Here is a 26,871-nt window from a genome sequence, read left to right as displayed (position 1 = left end):
TAAATCGATAAATCGATGATAAATCGATAAATCGATGATAAATCGATAAATCGATGATAAATCGATAAATCGATGATAAATCGATAAATCGATGATAAATCGATAAATCGATGATAAATCGATAAATCGATGATAAATCGATAAATCGATGATAAATCGATGATAAATCGATAAATCGATGATAAATCGATAAATCGATGATAAATCGATAATTGAAAAATCGAAAAATCGAGGAATTGAAAAACCTAATAATTGACACATCGATGAATCAGCAGATTGATGAATCATAAAATCAAAAAATTGGAAAATGAGAAATTGAGTATCAAAATCCAAAAATCCAAAAATCAAAATATCAAAAAAAATAAAAAATTCTAAGATCCTAAAATTCGAAAAGTTGAGGAATCTAAAAATTGAAAAATCGAGGATTTGAAGAATCGAAAAGTCGAAAAATCGATCAATCGAAAAATTTGAAAACGAAAAATCGAAAACTAGACTGCCGTTTGAAACTAAGTTTGAGGTTTAGCAGAACTCCCACGTGCTTAAGCGACGCTTTCCGCTTGGGTACAGTAATCAAAAAAGTGTAGTTAAACTTGATTGTCGTGTTAGTTAGTTAAAAAGTTTGCGTTTCGATTCGTCTCATCAGTATCCGATACCAACATAGTGCCCTTAATGATGATTGAATGAGACATCGCTTCGTTAAAAAATAATAACTTCTAACAATGGTGGATTGATTTTTGGTTTTCTACAAAGCTGTAGGTAATAAAATTATCTTTCTTATTTTCGCTTGCAGTGATTTTGCTAATGCTTACAGTGTCACCTAGCGGAGCAAATACGAACTGGTGTACTTTCTCCACGTAAATTGTCGAAAAATCCCATACAAAATTCAAGCACGTTAATTCGTCCGAATTGGTTCGCAGCAGACAGTAAGTAAGGAGTAAGACAGGAGTAAATCTAATATTAGTGCTAATTTATAGCCGATATAGTGCAATGCATTAATTTAAATTCTTCGGCTGCGCCTTCTTTTGGTCGAAACATTTTTTTCCAGATATTACTGCTCGTTTTCCTCTTCTCGTCAGCGACGCAGAACTCCTGTGCTTGGCTAACCGAAACATCACTCGGTACCAGCCAGTTGCTTTAGCCGTTCACTCATGCTGTGTGAACTGTTTGGTTATGTCGTCTAACTGGCAGCAAGTTGGTGTCAGTTACTGACGAGTGGAACACGAATCATTCAAATCCAATATTTTAAAGTAAGGCCTTGTGTCCTTATGCGCAAATTGGTTAATTCTTTTTTTCCTTTAGGAAAATATAAAAAATCGACTTTTTTGTGCACCTGAGTAGTTTTTTAAGTAAACCAATTACTGACAATGGTTTCTTTTAAAAATTCCGGTTCGGATTGAGTTTCTCGACTGTATAAATGTTTGAATATTCGATTCATCGTTATGATATTACTTAGTTCACTGCATGTCATATTCTACGTATTATGAATTACAGATTTTTCCTTCCAAGACATTTTAGATTATTTATTACATTGGTTCGCAAACACCAGTCAACTGAAACTCCTATATGAATAGGCATCAATATTGCCTTAACTTTTTTCATGTTCAGGGCCCCCGAATGATGTAAAGAACTCCCCCATTTATTTAAATCAGCATCACCAAAGTCAAATAAATCACCTCAATAATTCATCTCCGCGGATTGCCAATAATTGACAGTCAACAACATAGATGAATATCTGCCACAATTCAATTCAATTTAATGTTAACTCCTTAATTTATTCATACCTCGACGTGACCTCTTTTCCCCTGGTAAAATTGACGACGAAGCTTCGCATCCGTCCTCCCCCTAACCATCTACCCAACATGTTTACTTCCCAACCAACATCATCGATATTATTGACATCCCGAGCCATTGCTTACTCAGCACTTGTTCATTCCTTCCTGCAAAGGAACAAATTGTGGAAATTGTGAAAGTACCGGACGATGACGACGACGACGCCCGCCTGAAAATGGCACCAGCATGGATCGTTTCCACTATATACGACCACAGCACTGTAGCAGTAAACGAGCGAGAGAAGCCACGGCCACTAGCTACAACAGTACGAGACACTTTGACATTCCGAGAAAATTTAATTGGAAACTATTTGCCACCGAGAGCTCGGAGCATCACTTCGAGTGCAGTTTTTTTTTTGTTTGTTTCTTCTGACCGTTTGTGCTTCTCTCGCACTTGCAAGCTTTGTCCCATCATGCAGTAATTTTCACTTTTTGTTTGACGTTTCGTTCCGTACCTCGCGGAAGGGCCATCCACGTACTTTTCCATCAATAGTTACAAGAGCGATCGAGTGCTTCCGTTGAAGCACCAGTGGAATTTCTATGGGAAAAGTTGTAATCAATTTATTTTAGATCATGTTTTCCTGCTGTTTAAGTTTTTACAAAATTATATTAACTTTTCCTTTCGAAAATAATTTCTGTCTTTAGTTTGCTGAAATTCACCTTCAGTTCCTACCGTGTCCTGCAACCGAAGGATGCTTCTCATATCACTTACCGCTACCGCACCTCCACCCATTACGTGGTCATTCGACATTTGCGCCATTCCGTTCATCACTTCCGGCTTTCAACCATCCATCACCTGATACCCCCCACCCAAGCATCCCGCTCACTCACTCGATCTCGATACTTTCCTTTTCCCGGAGTAACTTTTCACTTTAATTGAATTTTTCATTTTATTTATCTCTTATTTACTTTCATGTTTATTTATTTCGACCCGTGCGACGTTTCCGTATCTGTGTATGCGCTTTCACGTTCCAGGACCGGAACCAGTGCCCTCGGAGCTGGCGGAAAAGGCAGAACTTCCGAGTTTTGTCATTTTCTGTATCGCTCTCGCCGGTCTCTGCCTGCTGGTGGTGAATGCCGGCCTGGTCGCCTGGTTTATCATTAAGAAGCGATCCAAAGGTAAATTGCGTTATAGTTTTTCGTTCGTTTGTTTTGTTTGTTGTTTTTTTTTAGTTTTATTTCAGTTTACTTCGTTAGTGATTGGTTTGCTTCTGTTTGGGGTGCACATATTTGATTTTGTTGAATGAGGTCAGCTTCAGTCAAACAAAAGTTATAGTGTAACGAGTAGTTGGGCGAAAGGATTGGTTTACGAAGAAGCGCAAACATATGGATACATGTATCTTACTATTTGCTACATTACTTGCAATTAGATTATTGTGTATCGCTTCCCAGCTCTTGGTAAAACAATGTCACTGAGCTGTATTTCACGTAAATCGCATATTATATTACGCAGCAAATCAATATTCTCATAACACTGGGAATTCGTCAGTTCTTAACAGAATTTAAAAAATTCGAATCGGTAAGAGCAACTTTAGTAATCCAACCTTAGAGTACCAAACCCGGTGTGATCTTCTATCGCATGCTAGCAGGTAATTTGAAACCGACGAGCGAATGTTTCTTCATGGAGCAGCTACAAAAAGCGTCTGTCCGTAAACGGGTGGCTGCGGCAAAAAATGCAGTGGCTCGACTGCTATATCGAAGACGGCAGACTGTAGCAGCCTTGGCAAGGGTGCCGAATAATTAACCAAATAACTTCAAAAAATATGTAAAGATACAAAAAGGAATAATCGGCAAAGGGCCCGGCAATATTTACCCGAATCTGATTGGAAACTAGACATTTGATGTGTCAGAACCCTGTTGAAGCCTTCGAAAGCCGCCATACGCCTAAAGTCAAGGTGAAGTTTGGAGCCCTTCAGATAGTTCGATACAGGAAAACAATAATTCCACGCAGTAAAACCGGTTTCAGGAATCTCGGGTACCATATCTACTACTGACGTTGAGAAGGACGAACATTCATTGGACGTTGTAGTACTTTGTAAGTAGTAGCGAAGGATGGAAACCAGTGATCATATCTGAGTGTTCAGAATAAAGGGCTAGTTCTTCAAATGTAGCTAGATCGACGTCTAGGCACCTACCAAAGACAAACCCGATGATGTGAATGATGAGTTCTGTGAGCATCACGAAGAGAGCCATGACGTAATACTCATCATCGTGAACACAAATTCACACAATTCAGAACTTTTTCGTCCAGTGATTGGAATAGCGAGCTTCCACTCTAAAACACCAACGACAATGGCCTAAGGTTGATCAATTTCGCTGCATCCAGATGCATGGCTATCTGTCGCACCTATTTTGCGCAGAAGAATATTCGGAAGGGTTTTGTGGAATAATTTCTTCGAAAGCTCGACGAACGGATCGAAGATTGCCCAACAAAAGAGAACCTGAACGCAGCATGGAAGGAGGTTTCTGAGGCGGACAGTACAACAGCAACAGAAGATTTGGGTACCACACGTGGGCTCCAGCCTAATGCCTGGTTCGACGCGAATTGCCAAAAAGCAAATGGACGAAAAACCAGGTCAGAAGCCGAATGCTTGGAGTGGTTACACTTCAGAGTAGGAATAGATAAGGCGAACTGAAGGCAGCCAGTTTTATCGGTGTACCAAACGTGAGTTCAGCGAAAACGAGAATCTCACTGAGGCAGAAGAAAGCTTTGCCGCATACGACACTTGAAAATTTTATAAAACAATCAACAACATGCGAGGAAAAATCATCCCGGCATCGGTATTGGGGCGAGAATCTGTCGACAGATTTACAGTAGAGAAGCGCTTTGATTTGATATTGTAGGTACATTTTAGTGGAGGCATAAACTGAATGAGGATTGGCAATTATTGAAAAGCCGTGGATCCACCCATGCTATACGAAGTACGAAAGGTTATTCGAGAGTTGAAAACTGTAAACCCGTTGGGAAAGACAGAATTCCAGCATCTACAATTCTGGAGTGAACGGCAGTACGAAGCAATCCACTGAGTGATCGGAGTAATGCCTTCGGATTGGTTGGATGGCCTAATTTGTCCTATCTACAAGAAGGGCCACAAAATTGAGTTTAATAACTATTGAAGTATAACGATCCTCAATGTCGCTTACGAGATACTCTTCCAAGTTTCAACATGCCGACAAATCCAAACTCGAACCGAAGGTGTTGGTGAAATAAATATTAAAGCGTCTCTGATCCGTTTAAACAAGGCTGAAACAGTCAATGCAGATGTTTATACCAGTCAAGCACGTAGCTAGAGGGGAGCTAGGGGGCTAAAGCCCCCCCCCCCCCGAAATGTTTTGAAAATAAATTTCAAAAACATTATTATCAGCGACACTAGCTTGTAGCTCGTTTGGTTTGAGATAAAGTTAGAAGATTGCTGTTTCCAACAACCAAAATCAATGGTCACGAAATTCAGTGTGGTTTATGCTTCTGTCCCAGCCGGTGTGGAGCGAACGACAAATAAAGTTACTTTTATATTGTGTTCCTTGTCTGAAGAACAAATGAAACTTCTACTATAGTATGCCCTAGTAATCTGTCGAGATGAGTGAGTCGCAGAAGCAAGAAGTGGTGCACCGGCCAAATACTGTGATTAGTGGTGATTCGCATAAGACCGAGTATTTGTTATAAGGAACATTTTCTGAAGGTGAAAATGGAGGCTATACTTACGATAGTCACCTTTATTGAGTTCTACCACCTCAGGTATTCTCCGCTCATAGCGTTCAACAAATTGGATCAGGCGAAATCATTGGTTTTGAATGATTTAAAGCCATTAAATTTTAATGGTTGTGTGTGACAATGCTGTAATTAAGATCATCATATAAATGGACGGTGAGAGAATCAATGTTCGGTTACAAGATCGGATACCGCTTACTTACAGATACATATCACATATGGGAGGAATGCAGTATAAAACATAATGAGATAGTACAATTACACATAGTATTCTTCGCACATATCAAAGGAAAACTAGTACGTTCCAGTTCTGTGAAAAAATGTTACATTACGATTTATTTACCGCTGAACACAAACAATCACCAAATATGTGGCACATGTTCAGGAAATATTGACAACGGCAAAAGCTACGCCAATATCTCAAGATCTACAGCCAGCACAATTATTGAGGAAGTTCACAATAATAAAGACAACAAGCAAGCATGTTTGCGAACATAAAGGCAGCAACCACGATTATGAAACAGAAGTGTTCAATAGCGAGATAGATATGAACGACCCCCCATACGCAGTTGGCGAGAAAAAAATATTTCCCTGCTTCGTTAACAGGTATCTACGTGCAATGGTTAAGAGCTTGCGTGAGATCTGTTGGACAACCAGTAAAACTCATTTTATTATTTTTATTGTTGGAAATAGATATAATTAGATACCACTGTTTCAAGTGGTTAAATGAAAAATGAAAAAATGGTATGAATTATTTAAAAAAATAGTAGAAGAAGTTTAATGGACGACTGAGTGCTAAAACTCTCCAAAAGTGAATGTGATTGTCCCGTTTAACAAAACTCAGATGTAATACTCGATATTGGCAACTCTATTTTAAATTTAAATGACAGGTTTTTGAATTGTACCCAATTTGAATTACTGCATTAGGTCTGTACACTCTGTACTCTTAGTATAAATACTAGACATCACATTCAAGCGTACTAGGCAACAAAATATTTCAATTTACTGAGAATGATATAGCTAAGGCGACAGTTTTTGCTTTCGCTTCATTTTAACGCATCATCATTTTCATTGGCACTTAATTTCACTTTCATGCGAGGAATTCGTTCCGTTCATGCGAGTTCGTAACGCTGTTGCGACTAAAATGTTGTGACTGATTGAATCTATCTGTTTTTTATTCCTGGATATCCTGGCCTTCAAAACGACGTCACTCATCGGTTTCGATCTGCTCGTCAAGCCAATTTTAAAAATATCCTTATAACCACGGTTATAGAGAATTTCGCTCAATTGGAAGTTGCCATCTTGGAATGGCGCTAAACATCCGTTTTCATCTTCTACTCGACAAGCTCGTTCCAAAAATGCCGCAAAGTTGGCTCTTTGCTGATGCCATTCAAAATTGATATTTATGACAAATGTTAAAATATTAGGAGAAAAATAGTCTATATGTGCTTCGTAACTTTTAATGCGTATAAATTTACTTGTATTTTATTTGCATCATATTTAGTATGCATGTATATAAAGTGTACACTCTTCGTATGTAAACATAATTATATACTTTTCTTTTTATTTCAATCTAACATATTTGTTTACATTTCTCGTTTGGAACCATTGTTTTGGGTTCGATTGGAACATTTAGCTTCATTCTTCGTGCATCTTTATATCATCTATGATAAACACCTGGAACGGGGCTTGTCGATAGATCTTTCATTTTTTCTGTTCATTCTGTAGAACGTCTCACATAGCCTCTCTTTCTGCCTCACATAATTCAAATGTACACGCAAACGAAAAACTACCTAATTTTTTTTCTTTTGACTCAATCTCGAGGTATCGTGCAGAAAGGTAAAATTATGTAAACCGTGTTGAAGGTAGTTTCCATTTAACCAACGCAAAAATTACAACTCATTGATAGGTTTTTTAATACTAAAATTTAAGTTGAATTTACCTAATTTTGAGTATACCCCAAACAACTCAAAAGTACCTTCCTCCACGGAAGATCTCGACTGAGTCGAATCACTCGTTTTGTTTTTGACAACACTAATAAGTGCGAAAGAGACGCACAACTCAAAAGTAAGTTAAAAGAACTTATTCTGGAGGTTCTTTTATTTTACCGTGTACTGGCTGCATTTGACAGTACCCCCTTGCCAATGAGATATATATATATATATATATATATATATATATATATATATATATATATATATATATATATATATATATATATATATATATATATATATATATATATATATATATATATATATATATATATATATATATATATATATATATATATATATATATATATATATATATATATATATATATATATATATATATATATATATATATATATATATATATATATATATATATATAGGTGTGGCAGAACACACGGTTTGCTAGTGTTGGCAATCAAAAATATACAATCCAGAAGCACTACGGGTCGACGTCATAGCGTTCACACGATTCAATGGGAGCGGAACGACCGGTATAGCGTTCTATGCAAATCATTTCTCACACACTAATTGGGGGTTTGTTTTCCTCCGGCTGCCATATATAAAACTGTCAGCCAATTTGAACATTTGAAATAGCTCGCCTAAAGTATTTATAATGGTGTTGAAATGCTCTATGACACTGTAAAACTTATTACGGACACGTACAATACCGGTTGGCCATGCTCCATAATGAAAATAATCCGACCGAAAAGCTATTTTTGATTTGGTTTCCTCCACTTATGACAGGTGGAGGAAAACAAATCGTTGAACACACTAATACAGTTACAGATTGTCAAGTACTCTATGACGAAAGCAAGTCGATTTATTCTGTGATCACTCACACCACTTATGTAAGATTCATCTTACGAATACCAACGTGCCATCTTCGCCATATCTTTATATACAATATGCCCCCTAGCTGCATTTGACGTTCGATTCTTTGCTATTCGTATGTCTCGTCTCAGGTGTATACGAAAGAGACTAGAATAACAACGAGACGCCATTCAGTGAAAACAATTCAACTAGCAATCAAGTTCCGGGTCACAAGCAACACTGCAAATGTGCAAGCCTCACAAAACTTGTTTGTTGATATTCCGTTTGTTTCTTCTAGCCAAAATAAAAATCTACTGCCAATTCTGTAATCTGAGTTTCTCGACCAGCTAGTATACAGGGTGTTTGGTTCATGGTTAAGAACCTCTCAGGGGCTGTCATATTTGGAGAAAAAAATTGTTCTGCACATACCATCAAATCTCAACCGTTACAGAGTTATTGAACTTAATATGTAAAAAACTTATTTGTCTTAAAGTACCTCTAACTAAAAAAGTATACCTTGTATTTCAAATATTTTAGGTCCACTGGGAAGGTGAGAAAATTTCGCATTGAGTGATGCCCTCACATGTTTCAGCTAATGAGTTTAATTAGCCTTTTCAAAGTAATTTAGTGAAAATTAAACAATTTTTCGTTCATTTCTTGAAAATTCTAATAGTTAACCTCATCATTTTAATAATCCAGATTGTTAGTCTTGAAGAGCTGCATAATTCGTTCTTTGACATGATGCACTTACCTTTTCTTATTTTCATGAGTTTGGGTTATTCAACTTGGATATTTTTATCTTATTTTCACTAATACCAACTCTAATTGAAAAAGTATGGCACTTATTGTACTTTTTTCTTTTTATTCGAAAGCCAGGAAAATTTTACAGAGAAAAATGTATTAATACCTTTAAGTGAAGTGAATTTAGTATTCTTTTAGAAGTAAATTAGTTTAAAGTTAGTGCTATTATTAGCATTTTCGTTAATTTTCTTAAAATAGTAAATAATAAACATCACCATTATTATCATGGAAATAATGCATCTCAGCAAGTTCTACAGTTCTTTCTTTGACTCCATTGAATTATCTCTTTTGGTTTCGACGCAAAATCGTCTTTATCACATCGTTTCATATGCAAAAATAACGATTTCGAATCCACTACATTTGTGGCGAGGTCATGCTGTGTTAACTATTAAATAGCAGCAAAATGAAAAGAGATATAGACAAAGTGTCAAATAAAAAGTTATAGAGAACATTAAGGGGCATCAAATGAACAATAGTAACGATAAATTTTGTCGATTAATAATTAGAAAATTAAAAAACTCCAAAAAACACAAATTTTGAGTTATTTCGTTAGAAATTAATCATTTAGTACACTTAACTAAAAGATATTTGTACATACACTGATAGGACATTTTCTCAGCTTTCCAACAAAATCTTGTAAATAACGATATAAAGCATATTTTTCAGATTAGAGCCTTTTAAGCACTTGCAAGTCGGTTACAGGAAAAGTATAGTAATGAAATTACAAAGAAATGAGAAGAGATAGGAATATGTCGTCCAAGAACAAATTATGAATCGTCCTAAAACCCAACTTTTGGATAATGGATATTGCTATAATCATACTTCATTATTTCGAGAAAATTAGCAAAAACCTCCTTAAAAACACTAACTTTTAACTACTTTACAGCTAAAAGGTAACTAAAACTAATTAACTAAAAGATATGAGAGCACCATTGAATAGAAAATTTTCTCACCTTTCGAATGGAACTAAAATATTTAAAATACAAAGTATACTTTTAAAGTTAGAGGTATTTTAAGACAAATAAGTTTTTTACACAAAAAGTTCAATAACTCTGTATCGGTTGAGATTTGATGGTATGTGTAGAACAATTTTTTTCTCCAAATATGACAGTCTATCACCCCCCGAGAGGTTCTTAACCATGAACCAAACACCCTGTATGGTTTTATCTGGAAAGGAATTTCGCAGCAGCAAAACCACATTAACACAAGAACAATTGCGATTTTTTCGATTGCAAGCGGATCCACAACAAAAAGAGGCGTGGTTGAAGTCTTGTACATAAGTTCCTGTCTTGTGAGTTTGTGAGTGAAGAGCTTTGATTTGTTTTGCTGATTCAGAATAATAACGGAACGACTTTCATTGTAAATGTTTGCATCATTTGATATTCGTAACCCTCTTGCTGAATTTCGTCCTCCCATCTAACCAAGCCATTTTCTCGTTAGCGTTTCTAAGCACGATGGTATTGTAATTTGGTTTGAGGATGCATCGTTTATCCTTAAAACGTTTAGTAATTTTAATGGATTGGATAACAATACTTCCTTAAACACAATGCGTTTGGAATGACGTTGACAGTTGAATTGAAATTCCAAACGAAACATGGCGTCTCTTTGTTATTCTAGTCTATTTGGTCCAGAATTTCCTGTCAAAGTGAAGAATTTTGAAAGTTGGTTTATGCGCCCTAATCATATGCTTGTCGAGAATTAGACATTTAACGAAATGAATATATAGGACAATTGAATCGGTTGTGAACCGGGTTCCTATTTCAGCCATAACATATTTACCATGTTAACATTTATATGGCTGCATGTTATCAACGGAAAGTTAAAGGCGTTAACCAACTACTGGCAAGAGAATTAGTTTGATTTTATCAATAAACTATAAAAGATATCATTTTTATAAAGTGCTTAATTTTTCCAAACAAAATTTTTTTCCGGTTGTGAAGGGGGAAGGGGAAAAAAACCTGAAAATGAAAAAAAATAGTATAACACATAATTAGATTGTGTTTCAGGTGGTCAACCGAATAGGTAACAGCTTTTTACAAATGATGCAAAAATCATGATCCTCGTTATCATCATCAGATGATGATGATGATGGAGCCTTCTTTGCATTGCACAATGGTACAGAATGCAAATCAAGCGAGAATTTTAAGTTTCTACTAAAACTAAACAACTTAACCTTATTATGTCTTTGCGAAAGTTATCGTAATTTGTCAGCCTGTTATTTTTGTTAAAACGACAATTAAGGTGATTCTAATTTTAACAAGATCAAAAAGTCAACTTTTTAATCATTCTTGATAGCGTCATACTACTTTCAGTGAAGTTGTAGAACGAAAATTTTTAGAAAAGCCTGCTGGAAACATAAGCTCCATCTGTCATACATTTCATTCTACAAGAAATTTATCAAACAATAGGGCGTTTCCTAAAAAAGGTTTAATAGGTTGATGCACTCCTGATGTTTTGTTAAGATGACTTTAGAAATACTTTCTAATATTTTTGTAGGAGAACAGTTAGTCTCAATATACTGAAATTTTACCTTTATTCGTTAGCAAGTAATATATTGTTTTTACTAACAATAAACTATTTTTTGAGTAGATATCGAAAGTATAAAAAATATCGTACTAACCATTTGTTGGTGATGTGTACTACAAAATATGAAATACTATATGGCAGAAACAGTATTTAATGTTAAATACCCCAATCGAAGATAATGATATTTGAACAAGTTTAATTTTTTATGTTAAAGTTCTCATAACTTTGAAACGAAAACTATTTGATACTTGGTATATATGAACAACTCATGTGTCCAAAAATAATCTTCAAGTTCTTTAAAGGAATGGAAATGAAATGGAAAGTTAAATTAAATATCTTCTTACATTAACATCATCTGACCAAAAATACCTGATTGAGAAGAACATGAAATGATCTATGAGAGCATGTGAGTTACTTTTGTCCCCCTTTTGATTTGTGTTATTTTTCCATACATCTTTAAAATCACGCAAAATTTAGTTCAACTGAATAGCTGGTGTTCAATAGGGACCATCCAAAATAATACATTTTTTGCAGGAAACGGAAAATAGAGGAATTAATAATGTAAATCGTGGGTACCCTTTTTTACAGGGATCAAGAATATCGGAGTTTTATAACTAAAAAACTATTAGCCACAACATTAATCAAAACAAACTCTGTTTCTCCGACAGCCCTTCCGAATACGTAAAAGAAGTGTGTCGGAGATCTTATATAATAAGGTTGCAGTCTTGTATAGTTGTATAGGCGAACTAAAATCGTGACTCTGAGACTCGGTAAAATTTAAACATTTACCTCTTTTTATCAAAGAAAAATACAAAAATATTGAAAGATTCATACGATATACCAATCTGATAACAATGTAGACACTTCACAGGAGCAAATCATGAGTGGGATTGAACGGCGCAATTTAAAAAAAAATCTTGTTCAAAAATCGTTGCAATTTTCTCACATCGCTTCTTCTTTCCCTATCTTCTCAACCAACTCAGATTCATCCAATCAAAATAGCAAATCCGCCACCATTGAAATGTACGCCCCAAGTTCATACAATGACACCGTTACAGGCGAAACACTGTCCAGCGTGTCGGAAAAGAGCGACTCCTATTCAAATGACGGCAGCCAGCCGGACTACATGGTAAGTGATTTGAAACACTAAGCGAAAACCGAAAGCTCCTCCTCGTAACAACAACAGCTTTCAACTAACGCCATCTTTTCCTTCCGGCAGGATGAAACTCGTAAAAAAGCTGCCTCCACGTATCTGGTGGAAAACACGGATATGCCGCCACCACGCTACCAGAAGGATGGCACATTGCCCCACTATCCAAACAATATCAATGCAGGTTGGTGTCTTGGCTTGGCGCGCATTAATTTCGAAACATGCGCACTAAACGATTTTCCCCTTTTCTCATTGCATTACAGCTCACACACGAACGTTGCCCCATCCTCGACACAACAATGTGCCGTACGAGCAGCGAAGCCGCGATGATCAGCTGCTCGGCAAGAGCAACTATGTCACCGCACCATCTCCTGGGCCACCACTCGACGGATCCTATTACAACATGAACAGCGACCGTTACCTATCCTATCCGCCTATGGTGCGTTCTTTTCCCCAAAAAACACTAAATCACCAAAAAGCTAATACAAACATTTCCCCACTCCGCAAACAGGACTACCCTCCGATGGAATTCTCCACACCACCACTGCCAGTGATACCGGCGTTGCCAGCCAACACGAACGGAACCCTGCGGAGAGGTACCCGTGCAATGGTCCCACCACCGGACGTGACGCACCACACACAGCACACAGTGAAATCTCTGCACGACAGTTCCGCCTCTTCCGGGGGATTGATGAACATTTCGCAAGTGTCTCAATCGACGCCCAAACAACCGCAGGGCATTCTGAAAGACCCGAACAAGCGCAACCAACAGCAACAGCAACAACAGCAGCAACAACAACAGCAACAGCAGCAGTCCAATCAGCAACAGATCGGTTTGAACCATCTAAACAGCATCGGCGGTGGGCTGCAGATGCTGGGCGTTCAGAACCCATCACCCGTACCGATGGGTCCGGGGTTAGTCTCGGTTGGCGGAGGATCCCTGGTGCCCGGGGGCAGTAGTTTAGGTAACAATTTGCTCATCGGATCGTACGATCCGAGCAGTACGAATCTGAGTTCGTTCAATGCATCGCTCGGCTATACGGACGCCGACGGTCATCTAGTGTAGGCAATTATTAAGATAATAATTAGTAGATTAGAAAGTCTAGATCGCAGGGGTGAAGAGGGCCGGGGTAGGAGATTAGCCGGGAAGGGGTACCGGAAGACCGATGTGGTAGAATGAGGAGACGCATGGTGGAAACAGAAAATTCTAACAAACGAAAGATAACTGTACAGGATAAAGATGGGGGAAGGTGGAGACGGGTTGGGGTTTTTTCCCTGGAACCGATCAGGATTCGATGAGAAGCCGTAGCGGGAAGGGGAATGCTGCCCGAGCAGTAGCAGAAGAAGTCGAGAACAGAAACACAAAGAGAATTAAGACAAAGATAATTCTATTAAAACAATCTTTTTAACCTTAAAGTAATTATTAATGACAATTAAATTGTTGAGTTTTAAACGAGCGAGTTACGGGAAAGTGTGATAGAGTGAGTGATAATGATGATGATGATGATGGCGATGCTGAAGTGGAAAACCATGTTGAATAGTTTACGTTATACAACAAACCAGGAGAGGGGGCCTGGGTAGTCCAGTCGTTGAACCCGGAGTGCCCGTTTTTAAGGCGTGTGAACGAAGCGTGAAATTTAATCAGTCTTCTCAGTTAAGTGATTTGTTTTTAAGTTTTTCAATAAGTAGATTTTCACATACGTACGTTTACCTACGAATAATGATCCGTTGATGGTTGATGCTTTGAAGTTGGTTCATGAAGGTGTCTAGATGTAGTTTTTGTGGATTTATAGCAGCTTTTGTGGATGGCAAATTTTAGTATTACTGACTGCATGTAGGGATAAAACTATGTAATGCCCAAAATAAGTGTCTTGCGAAAAGATGGGTGGATAATGTGGAACATAGGCGGAGGGCCGTAATTGCTCACAAGGTTAATAATTATCGTCTCAGTATACCGATCATGATGTAGAGTCTCCTGAATAGATGCGCTGTCTTTTTGAAACACTTAGCTACGAATGATCTTATAGACAACTATTTAGTTTCATAGGTCGGGCCATAAAACCATTTGCTCTTTTCCGATGTGGCTAACGTCAAATATAGGTAGTTCAATTGTTTCTTCACTTTTTGACGCATGAAATGATAAATGGACTTTGCTGAAGAACCTCTAGTAAGCTTCTGGCCAAAAATACACATCCCAGAAATCATAAGTATTCCTATTCTACCGCTAGAAGCATAATTGTCCCATGTGTATAGGGATTCCCATAGCACATGGGACAGTTATACTTCTAGCGACAGTATTATGGATACGTGTAATTCTTACTTCTTTGGACACATCTCTTCTTCTTGTTTACACTCTATTTAGAGATCCCACTTTGTAGCTGTCAACTAATGTTTCATCCAGTATATTGACTGCCCATAATCGCAAGTCAGTCCCATGTAGATAGGGAATCCCATAGAACATGAGACTGACTTGCGATTATGGGCCGTTGAGACTGACTTGCGATTATGGGTAGTATAGTAGCATAAGTTTCTTTTACGCACATTCAGATTTGGTTTTTTTTGGTTTAGGGTATCCCAAAATGTCCAAGCACGTACTAAAAAAGGCAATATAACCTCTAATTTGAGCAAATTTTTATTTAACTTGCTATGGTATCCTCTCACAGTTTAATATGTCAACTTCGAGCTTTGGTCTTACGCTGCCAGTTAGCATCAGTACCGATTCCTTGCTGACAATTGTGGATACGCTTTGACGAGGCCTCTGAAAGTATCGATCGGCCTAGTTTTTAGAACAGTTTGGTGCATTCTTCTCTTTAGGAATAAATTGAACCCGTTGACTTTATACCGGTTCACCGTGCTCTTGGAATAATGCACTAATGCCACATCCGGCATGAACAGTGCGGGTGCGTCATGTTTGCGGATCAGGGGCAACAACCGCCGATTCTATGTTTCCATTATCTCTTTTGTAATTTGTGATTTTAACAGTAATCTGGAATCACAAATGGCTTGCCAAACCATCGCTTTCTCAGCATCGTCAATGCTTCGGCTATTGAAAGTGCTGTGTTAAGGCTCATTTGGAAGAATCATTAAAATAAATTTTACGTGCGATGAATCATCTAGGATGACGCCAATTTTTTGCACATATAATATAACTGTCGGGGTCATGGTTTGCTTGATGCGGGTTGTTTTGTTCTACGTTTGGGATTCGCATGTTACTGACAGCACACTGGATGTTACTTTTAGAAGATTCCACTTTTTAGCCACATCGCGATGCGAAGCCTTTCGTTTAACTTCTTGCAGCATGTTTTACACGGCCTCCTTGGCCATTTTCCTCGCCGCAGAACGTCAGTTTACCTTTAACTTCACTTCGTTGACAACCGTCATTCGCGTCTTCCGGAGGTTTCGCTTGACGATTCACCAATATTTTTCTTTTGTGCGGATCTTTGGTACATCGGAAGGGTTCATGCCTTGGACACCACCTGGAAGTTCCACGATGTTTTCCCTGTAACAGCAAGATATCAAATCCTACCAAAACAGAACTGAACAGATGGCAACAGACGTTTTCGAGGCCCTCCTGTACATAAATTTCCTGGTTGGTGGTCCCAGTTGCGATGTAAATGTTGCTCTTCAAGCCACCGGAACGGATGGCCTGCCATACAACATATTTCTTTGCGATCAGGTTCATGTGTTTGAAACTCTCTGCAATCTTTCAGTCGACGTATAATATTCCTGTCCAGTCCTCTAGTTTGCCTTGACGTAGGATTCATCATCCTGTACCACGCAATCAAATTCCATCAGCATCTTAATGTAAAGCTCCCGCGATCGTTCTCTGACCGACTTGTTTTGCTTATCGTCACGATTTAGACTCACCACTTTTTTGTAAGTCGGTAGTCCAGCTCGTTTCTTGCTCGATGTACGTTTGTAGGTGCCATTCTTAGCCGGCTTGCGACATCTTGAACGGCGAGGTAGGGGTTCCGCTTGAAACAGTCGGCCATTCTTTTTGCCGTTATGATGCCTTCGGGCTTTTGATTTCGTTCCGATTTAGCCTTCCTGGCCCTGGCCGTCAACAAACGTTTTCCGAATATTTTTATTACATTGGTGACAGTTGATTTGGCCACATTGAATAATTTCGCCAGCATAGCCTGCGAATAATTTGGATTTTCGTGATACGCAAGCAGAATTTTGCTCCTCTTCCTTCACCATTTCACAACTGAACATCAAAGGTTAAAATGAAACAGTAGGTATTATCCTACGCATACACTATCAAAATGAAGGGTGTGCAGATTTTTTAATGCACGATGAAAAAAAATCGCCAAGTCGAAGTAGTCCATTTGTTTAACGTATCAGCCTTTATGCAGATTTCAGTGCGTAGAAATCCACAAAATCAGCAGTATTCCATTTGAAATAGCCAAATTTTGTTGTAATGTGGTCGGTGAAACCAAGTGTTCTGTCGAATGCCACTCTCATGTTGCGGATAGAACCTGCCCTTCCAGTGGCACTAGCTGGGAAAGTATATTCGCAACGCCTTAGAATTGTCTAACGCGTAAAATAGATCAGCTTATATTTATCAATGTTAATTTGTAAGCTATACTGCTAACACCACTTCTCTGTTTTGGTTATAACCGCAGAGTCAAGTTCTGAGGTAACTGAACGAAAGATTTTCTGATCACAAGCTTGGAGTAGTTTTCCAGACTTGGTGCAGAGATCGTTGATGAATAAGAGCAAGATAAGAGGCCCTAGGTGACTTCCTTGCGGGTAACCAGTGGACGTTTCAAATACGGTTGTGCGTGTGTGGTGCCAATTCTAACAAAATCGGATCGTTCGCAGAAGTAAGATTGCAGCCATCTGGTTAGCCATGCCGGAAATCCTAGTCGCTTTGTCGAATGCTTTCGCAAAATCAAAATATATTGCATCTACTTGTTGACAGTTCTCGATAACTGGAACTAGAAAACTTGTGTGCAACATCAAGTTCGAAGTGGTCAAGTATTTTTTACAAGTTTTACAAGTGCTAAGAGAACATATTTGATACAAATTCACAAGCAATCAGAAGATTCTGTGATTGCCATCTCATTTTCCAATTTTGCATTTTCAGGCATGTAGCATTTAAAGTCGTCTGTCAACTTTGTCCAGAACTGGCAATGAAACGCTGACGACCTGTTCCAAACATTTACATCCATTACTGTTAGATTTTTCTATATCGCAATAAGAACACCACCTCCGCGATCTAGAGCACTGGTAGAAAAGTTGCAAGTTTATTGTATCATCGTGTAGCCAAGTTTCAGAGGAGAGCTACGTTTTTATTCTCATTTCATGAACGTTCTGGTAGTAGACAGACGGGAAATCATGTGTTGTACCCTAAGAAAATCAGTAGCGTTCAGTCTTTCCATCCTCTGTTTCGTCTTTCAATTTTTTTGTATCCCCCGCAATTTTTGCCTCTTTCCGCGAATGCTTAACACTATCCTTCAAATGTTTAAAAATATCTCGAAAGTTGGTCCAGATAAGCTTCGAGTTGTGATATCCTGTCAAAATTACGAAAATGATATTACCGGGTACAAATATTTTATAAAGGCCTATCACGTTTACATGTCCGCCCACAAAGTTGAGATCGACGGTGAACTTGTCATCTCTAGTAACAACTGAGGTTTTATGATGCTCATGAAACCCTTCTTAAAACTAATAATGTACTTGGAGTGTGCTATAAAACTAGAAATGCGACTTGGGATGTTTGGATCTACTGAAGCACGGCTGTTGGCTGTTTCAAGAACACAATGCTCGAACGAGTGAACATTTTGGAGGGCGATAGCACTGGATGGGACTAATTTGTATGTCACTTCAAACTCGTACCTTCAATGGAACCGCTTTGCCTACCCGAGCAAATTCTTATGCATGCAAACACCGCATAGCTCCTTGAAAAGGCCTATCAAAATCCATACCCATTTCATGGGTTGAATCCATTTCAAACGTATAAGTCACACACCATGAGCATGAGGGTTTTGTGGATTTTTCTCCTTTCGGATAATTACGTCTTGTTTGATAAGATTCGTCATTGGAAATGCTGAAAAAATGTACGTATTGTGGAGAGAATCCCCATGATCCATTCCCAAGACACGCGAATCTGAATCGTTCCCTTAAAAATGCTCCGAGCACTATTTTGCAAAATTGCTAAAGAAAACAACACCAACGACAAATCGTTAAGCACTCTTGGATTTGGAAGAGTGTGACTTTGTCGATATCCTTCCCGATCAGGAGATCATAACAAAACTTATCAAGGCTACATTTCGTGTTGATACCTGTTATAATTTTCTGTTATTTTAACTACTAACGAGACCAACACAATATGAATCTTAAATTGCATTCTGTTATTTCATTCTGGTTGGATTGTGAAATGAGATTCCATGTAAAGGCTAAAATTTTTCCCATGAGGGCTGCCAAATATAACAGCTCGAGGAAGCGCCGACACAAAGCGGAAGAGACACTGTTGTTACAAATTTGAGATCAGACGATAAGTAGAAACTTATCTACTTATCGTCTGAGCACTAGAAAGTGTTTCCAGGTACACCAAAAATTTCAAGTGACTGGTCGGATCTAGGTTCGACAGCGTCAACTATTGCGGAACCCCTCCTGACACTAGGGAATATCGACCCATTCTCCCATTCCCGTAAGCGACATTCGGGTTGTTTCCCATAATTCGCTGTATGCTGAATCGATATGTTTCGGGCCCAAGTCCCACCTATATCCATTTTGGTTTTAAATATTTATCTATAAAAGAACGAACACCGACTTAATACCTAACCTCGATCTAAGTAGGGCACGTAGGGATCTGACCTGAGTTTGTGATTTGAGTTGTTTGATTATCTGTATGTGATTTGCATCCAAAGTCAGGTAAGAAGGAATATGTTTCGTAATCTGGATTCCCACAACATCAACTGTTGGAAGTACATGGGAAAAAGCTTTAAGGAACTCCAAGTTAGTGTGCGATGCAAATCTACGTTCCATGATTTCATCATCATCCATATACACGGGAATCTTGGCTCAGACGTTGTTGTATTCGATGTTTTGTTGCATGAGATTGTGCACATTGATGCTTCCAGCCTCGATTAATCTTCTGTGAACATTGGCAGTGCCACATTACACTCATGTGAGGATTGACGTCGTTATCACCTTTGGTAACTGTTCCACCAAGCGCACATTTGGTTCAATACGAATTTATTTGAAGTCAATCGCAATGGTAATTATCGTTTCACTTCTGTGGTTTTCTGACTTCACTGTTCAGCCGGAGGAATGATACTGTATTGTTTGTTCAGTGGATAAGCAACAAAGCAGTAGAAATTGATTGCTTAGTTTATTGATAGCTATGACAGAGTGTTTTTTTGCTTTTACTCCGGGCTAGATTAGAAGCTAGATTGAAGCACAAAAAGCTTACAAATAAAAGTGTCGCTCTGGTGTTTTTTAGTTTTTTCACCAAAAAAGGTCGGTACTAGAAACCTGTCACCGAGGAGACTTTAATTCTCATGGTACGGCATGGAGCTGTTTTCTCTACAGTAATCAGTCTAGCTTACTCCAAGATCTTTGCTACAGCTTGGAGGTGGTTTACCTTCCTGCTCATAAATGTGGTCTGGCCCATTTATGTGAGCGATGTAAGCGATGAATTTTGTAATAATTTTAGATATTTTTCTTTGTCATTGAAATTTTCGTGTCGTGCTCGAACACGTTCATTATTTATTATTCTATCCACTTTATATATACTAAAAGAACACCATTTATTGTGAATAAGACTTGTGCTGACAGGGCCGTGGCGTGATCTGCTAGTATCATTGGTGGAATCTATTCGCTCCTTTGGCTTTATTTTCAGTTCGAATTTTAAACAATAATTTTGCGTGTACCTGCAAAATAGCGTACCTATTCTGATTTATTTTATGACAATCCACTTATATTTTATAATATTTCAGCGCTCTCATAAGGTGGGCGCCTTTGGAGAGGATCAATCAGGCCAATCGCACGCTATGGGCCTAGAAGTACTTTGAACCGCAATTTCAAATAAAACAAGCGATTAAAAGATGTTTAATATATGTTTGTAGGTAGCGCAGCGATCGATTCTATGTCACCGGAATAGAACTGTCAAACTACGTGTTGTGAACATTCGAACAGATGGTAGTATCGAGTCACTGACTTTCAACGTATATCGATTCGAAAGCTTCTACAGGTTTCTACAAACAGATTTCGCTCTAGCCTAGCTGTCTGTTAGTTTCGAACGGGCAGAGTTCTTTTCTTTGCTGGAATTTTAGACGCTTATCGAGCGGACATCGGTTGCGATAGTGTCCGATTTGACTGCATCCAAAACACTAGATGTTTCCTTTCGCGGCTATCATGGCCAGGTCCGTTGGCATTGCTGCATCTGAAGTCCTATCATTGTTATTAATATATAGTGCACGAGCATGCGGTAAATATCCGTGATGCATTTGCGCAGCAGCTCATCTGGAGACAAGATCAATATAACTGCTACCTCATGTTTGTATCTCTCCAATATTGCTTCTAATAAGGCCTGCAAATTTTCCATTTGGCTTACTTGTGGGTCTGCTGCCTTGAGCTCGCGGCTAAGTCGAGAGTGTTCGCTAAAAAGTTCGGATGCGTTTGCGAACTGCTTCTCTCCCAGAGTGAACAGTTGCCTACGCAATGATATGGCCGCGTGCGTCCCTGTTCGTTGAAATGCATGAACCAGCGTGTTCACACATTCCTTCGCATAATCGCAGTTAATAATGTTTAGTGTCATTTCGTTGGAGATTGTGCTGCATATTTCGTCTACCATAGCAGCATCTTCCTCACATCATTGAATGTTTTTCGCTCGACGCACCTGTTCCTGCTGTTCAGTTTCATGTCGGTCTGTCCTGGCGAATTTTTCCTCCAGAAGTGTACGGTCCAGTGTGTGAATAAGTATGATCCTGGTGAAATGGTGCTGCAGTCTCAATCTCCACGCAACGAACTTCCGTTAATTGCCGTTGAACACTCCTACAGCCAATACGCCTCCAGCTTGCAATCCTTGTATGCCTCCAGCTGGCAGTCCAATTCTGAGTCGAGTTGTACCGCCGCTGTTGATTGGTCCTGACAAAACTGGTAGACCACCGCCATTGTCTCCGGCTGGCTCCTCCGGCTCGAACTCGTTGATACCGACCACTGGCAGTCCATAACTGAATTTATTTGTTATCGATATCATCATCCGATGTTGCAGTCGCTGGCAAAGGTCCTGGGTCCATAACCTGTTGATCTCTAGTAGATCCACTTATCCGCCTATCAGTCTGTAGATTGAAAGCTATTTCCTTGACATCCTCGAAAGCACTTTATTTTGAATGACATAACACTTGTACGGCCGCAGTATTGACAATCGACCAACAAGATACATTTGCGATAGATTAAACACATGAAATATCATCCTACGCGCACATAAGAAAATGAGTGATAATATCTGATTACAAGTAGTGTTTGTCTGGGCTAACTGCTTCTGTTTCACCACAAGATGTCTCTACGATTACATTGAGTTGTATCATAGCTAAAACCTAAAGATTGCCTAATCTGTAGGCGTAAACGAAAATTATTTTCCTAACAAGAGTTCAAAACAATTTGCTGTGTTCGTATGTTTCGGCACAAAACCCACAGAATTAGCCGCATATCGGTCCTTCGTGGATTTAGAGTAGTGGCATGAAGCCTAATCGAATCCAAACAACGGTTTTTTTTATCGTGCTGTCTCTAAAATAGCAAATGCTGTTTTTGGATGGACTCAGCTTTGGGAATCTTGCCATTTACGATGCTTTTGGTCACGAATGGTCATCCCCAGCAAACTTGTCCTAACCCGTAAAATATTCCTCTCCCGGCAATTGCTTAAAATCCGCTTGCCGTAGGTATCTTCCTCAATGAAATGTTTCCGAGCACGCATTTTGGCAACACTCTACCGGCATTCGTACTCATTTGGAAAGTTCTGCACCTTCTAGGTTTTCAATTCAAAATGTTTCTTGGTCCTCCGGACGAAACTTTGGGAAACATCAAATTTTTTGGCCAAGTCACGCATCGAAATGTTCGGATTCCGCTTTCGCTGAGCAATCAGCGTTCTCTTGTTTTTTTTGCGTGTTGTTCCAGGTTTTCGTCCAGCTCTGTGCTTGCAATGTCGTATATACAGGTATGGCGAAGAGGGCAATTTGGTACTCGTAAGATGAATCTTACATGAGTGGTGTGAGTGATCACAGAATAAATCGACTTGCTTTCGTCATACCGGTCGTTCCGCTCCCATTGAATCGTGTCAACGCTACGACGTGGACCCGTTGTGCTTCTGGATTGTTTACATATTTTTGGTTGCCAACACTAGCAAACCGTGTGTTCTGCCACACCTATATATATATATATATACCTCATTGCTTTGCTTGTGGTCTACTGTTATCCGTTCCTAGAAACTTTGAACGAGCTTTGCGACGGTCTAATGAAGTATATTTATCCTTTTCCTAAGGCTTTCAGCTGAGTTGGTATTATACCATTTTGACGTTTGAATTCGGATGCAAACAATCGTTTATACGACGAATTGAGTGGTAAACAAAATGCTTCTGGGCTTAAGGAGAGAGCGGTAGTATAAAATTGTGGGCTCTAAGTGTGCGTATTTTGCACGACAGACTTTTTTCAATGTGAATGAACAAAATAATTTCGCGGACGGCTTGCCGCTTTTCTTCCATCTCAACCGGAATTTCACTGACAATTGCACAACTGAGCCAGGGATGCCAGGTGATATTTTGAAAAATCTGTGCGCGGCCCATTTAAAAATCTGTGTCTATCTGTGTCACGGAAAACGTGCCAAATTTGGCTGAAAACAAATTGTGGTGACCTTTTTTTTTATTTTAGCGCGAGTCAAAATTTAAGCGCAAGGTAAAAAATTGAGAAATCTGTGCATTCTAGAAGAAAACTGTGGAAATCTGTGCAGTTTTTGCAATCTGTGCAGCATATTGAAAATCTGTGAAACACAGATAAATCTGTGCACTTGGCATCTCTGAACTGAGCGGATGTAAACAATACACTCTAAAGAGAAACTGGGACAATTTAGTTAAATCCGGTTGAGTATGAAAATAGCTGCGCAAGTTTGGAAATCGAAAAATGCGAAATATATATTTTGAACTTCAGACATTTAAATGGTTAGCTAGAGCGCCTTTGATTAGCCTGAGTCAAACTTGTTGAACACACTCACGAACCAACTTCGAACTCCAGACGGCATTGATTCTATGATTAAGCTCTCGTTTCGGGCTGTTATCGATTCAAACAACTTAGTTATCACGTTTTATAACAAGGTAAGGAAAGTTAGCACGGGAATGGAAACAAAGAAAAAGACAGAGCCGAAACGTAGTTAAAGCAAACCTATTTATGGAAGGCAATAGATATATCTAAATTTGAACGAACCGGGCAGAAAAATGCATAAAAAAAGTAAACCAGAGAGCCAGAGATTGAAATTTATCAAATCTGAATTTAATGCACAACAGAAATCAAATTAGATTCCATAATTAAAGCAGGAGAATCTCAACTAAAGCATAAAAACAAAAATGAAACGAAACCCCTTTCGGCAAGAGAGACAGACTTTCAGCTCAATTTTTAATGTTACAAAATAGAGGAAGAAACCGCGGAAACCAATGCATGTCATCTCCATTTACCAAACCAAACCAAGCAAACGAAGAAAACCCAAACAACAAAGAGTGAAATAAACAATTTTAGGTGTCTAATTGTCTCTGTCTGTTTGTTGATAAAAGTAAAAAATGAAAAGAAAAGGAACCGCGGAAAGGGGCCGTCAAATTCCGAACAAAACAAAATAAAATCGTTGTGATTCCAGTCCACGAGCCGGAAAGTGCTCGAAGGAACAGCGAGGGCAAAGTAAACAACTCACATTATGCCAATTATTAAGTTTAAAAACGAGTTTAAATCAATCACTCAAGTGAATTCTGGAGGAAACAAAAAAAATAAAGAAACGAATCTTGTAAATATAGTGCCCACAAACGAAAAGAATGAAGATTTTTCGAATCTTAAAAAAAAACAGGTTAGAGCGATCATAGGCCAAAAGCCGAGAGAAAAGTCTTTATTTATAGATAAAGTCATTAAAGTATGATAATTGATTTTTTAAATCTTGAAAATCGATAGGGAATAACAGAATAGCGAAAATATGAGCAGAGACATACACACATACACGAGAGGATAAGAACTGTAAATATTTCTTGTATTATATTATTAAAGCTATAAATATAATAAAAATTACTTTCAAAAAGTTTTTTAAGAGGGAACGAAGAGCAAAATTTATATACATGTATTATAATGGGAGAAAGCATGGCATGTTTTATTTCAACTTTCAAACTAATTCAGATCGAATGGAACTAAGAAAACAAAAAAAACTGCAGTGAGCGGAAACTTTAAAGCAAAAATCAGGGAAATTCACAGCAACAAAAACGTGGCAGATTCTCATCAGTATAAACCGCAGCATAAAGTTAAAAACTTTCCCTCTCCCCTGAGCAACACAGATGAACAATTCAGTTGAATTTACAATAAAATAAATTAGCGAATTTCTTAACTTCTTAGACAATAATTAATTAACCAAAAAAATAACAACAAAAGAACGATCGAAAAGATTGAAGCAAAGCAAAAGTAATCCGAGTCCAACGTCTAACTGCCCGTCTTTGATTCAAACATAGAAAAAAAATCAACGCGGACACTTCAATTTCGATTCTCAATTACGAAACCGGAAAACTCAGATGAAAATACCTCAAATTGTCAGTCGAGCAACAGCCTGAGGGAAGAGAAATCGTACAGGTTAATGTAGTGGCACTCCAACACTCTCTTTGTTTTAGATAGTTATTGTTTGTAAATAGCACGTTGTTTTAAGGTCGATCAACGCAAACGCAAAAGCCTCTCCATCAAATTATTTGCCAAAGAGAAAAAAACATTGCAAAATGTTGTCAGTTTTAAATTTGTGTGTAAAAAAAAGTGCAGCGAAATCAAACATTTAAGTTAAGTTATTTAGTACTACTTTTAGTCACTACATGCTAAGGCGTACCTATATTTTTTCTGTATTTAAGTTGCTGACAAACCGAGAGCTTAACCGTACTAAAATACTCCTTAATAAGTAAGCGACCAGTTCGCAGGTTTTTAATTTTAACCAGCTAACAATGTATTGAAGCAAACGAACGAATAATTTATTTATCTCCTAGACCCCCGAATTACTTTTGTTCAAGATGATCTCATATTATCAAACGACACAATTACGAAAGCACAGCACCTGAACAGCCCCGAATATTCTGTTACATAGAATAAACCCTTCGATTAGACCTAAAACGGAACGAATTGAACAACCCCTTGTATCATATTGTGAATGGACAAACAAATTCATCAAATCTTCTTAGATAGTCAAAGAGAAAAAAACAAACAATCCAATATTCTGCTCACACTGAAAACAAAAACTTTACAATCAAACGAAATCGCAGAGCCAAATTAGATGAGAAGTTAAAAAAAATACATTTTCCTCACCATTCAAAGTTATTGTAAAAAGAGTAAGCGAACCGCGAAACCTTCCGTTCCGTCGTTTTCCCAACCCATCCATTCATCCAGTTGCAAAATTTTACGTTATTGGTTTTGTCCACAAACACACACATACTGATGAACAGAAGAAAAATAATGCAAGCTAACCGATGCAGAAAACAAAAAAAAAACAATGAAGGCATTGTGTACAGAGAACGACGGTAAAGACAAAAAAAAATAGTTTCAAAAACTTAAACGAGCAGCTGGAAGAAAAATGTGAACTATGAAGCAAAATGGTTAAACTGTGAAAACCCTGACAAGGCAAAGGGACTGCCCATGACTGCAAAAGGCTGCTCGTACACAGATTTGAAAGTAAAAACCGAAAATAACACGATAAAATGCAGTTTATGGGAGGAAAAAAGTCGAACGCGAAGAATACGAAGATAAAAAAAACAAATTTTCTGTCAAATATATACACATTAAATAATTTTTAATAAATTTAATTATTTTTAATTACAAATTAAATCA

General features: G+C 38.2%; 1 protein-coding gene across 4 annotated transcripts in view; it reads left to right on the top strand.

The window, feature by feature from the left end:
• Positions 1–26,868, top strand: part of LOC131688989 (nephrin) — an 837,157-nt gene extending 810,289 nt beyond the window's left edge. For 2 of the 4 annotated variants that reach the window (XM_058973699.1, XM_058973700.1), the window contains 5 exons: positions 2,805–2,948; positions 12,656–12,801; positions 12,892–13,006; positions 13,086–13,261; positions 13,334–26,868. In XM_058973699.1, the coding sequence (XP_058829682.1) occupies positions 2,805–2,948; positions 12,656–12,801; positions 12,892–13,006; positions 13,086–13,261; positions 13,334–13,888 (1,136 nt within the window). In that variant the 3' untranslated portion in view covers positions 13,889–26,868. Of the gene's footprint in view, positions 1–2,804; positions 2,949–12,655; positions 12,802–12,891; positions 13,007–13,085 lie in introns of all 4 variants that reach the window. The other 2 variants (XM_058973698.1, XM_058973697.1) reach the window with 2 other exon arrangements.
• The last annotated feature ends 3 nt before the right edge of the window (positions 26,869–26,871 follow it).

The sequence above is a fragment of the Topomyia yanbarensis genome, chromosome 3, assembly GCF_030247195.1.
Source record: "Topomyia yanbarensis strain Yona2022 chromosome 3, ASM3024719v1, whole genome shotgun sequence".
NCBI classification, from domain to species: Eukaryota; Metazoa; Arthropoda; class Insecta; order Diptera; family Culicidae; genus Topomyia; species Topomyia yanbarensis.
The sequence above is the reverse complement of the archived record's forward strand: the minus strand, read 5'-3'. Positions and strand labels throughout refer to the sequence as shown.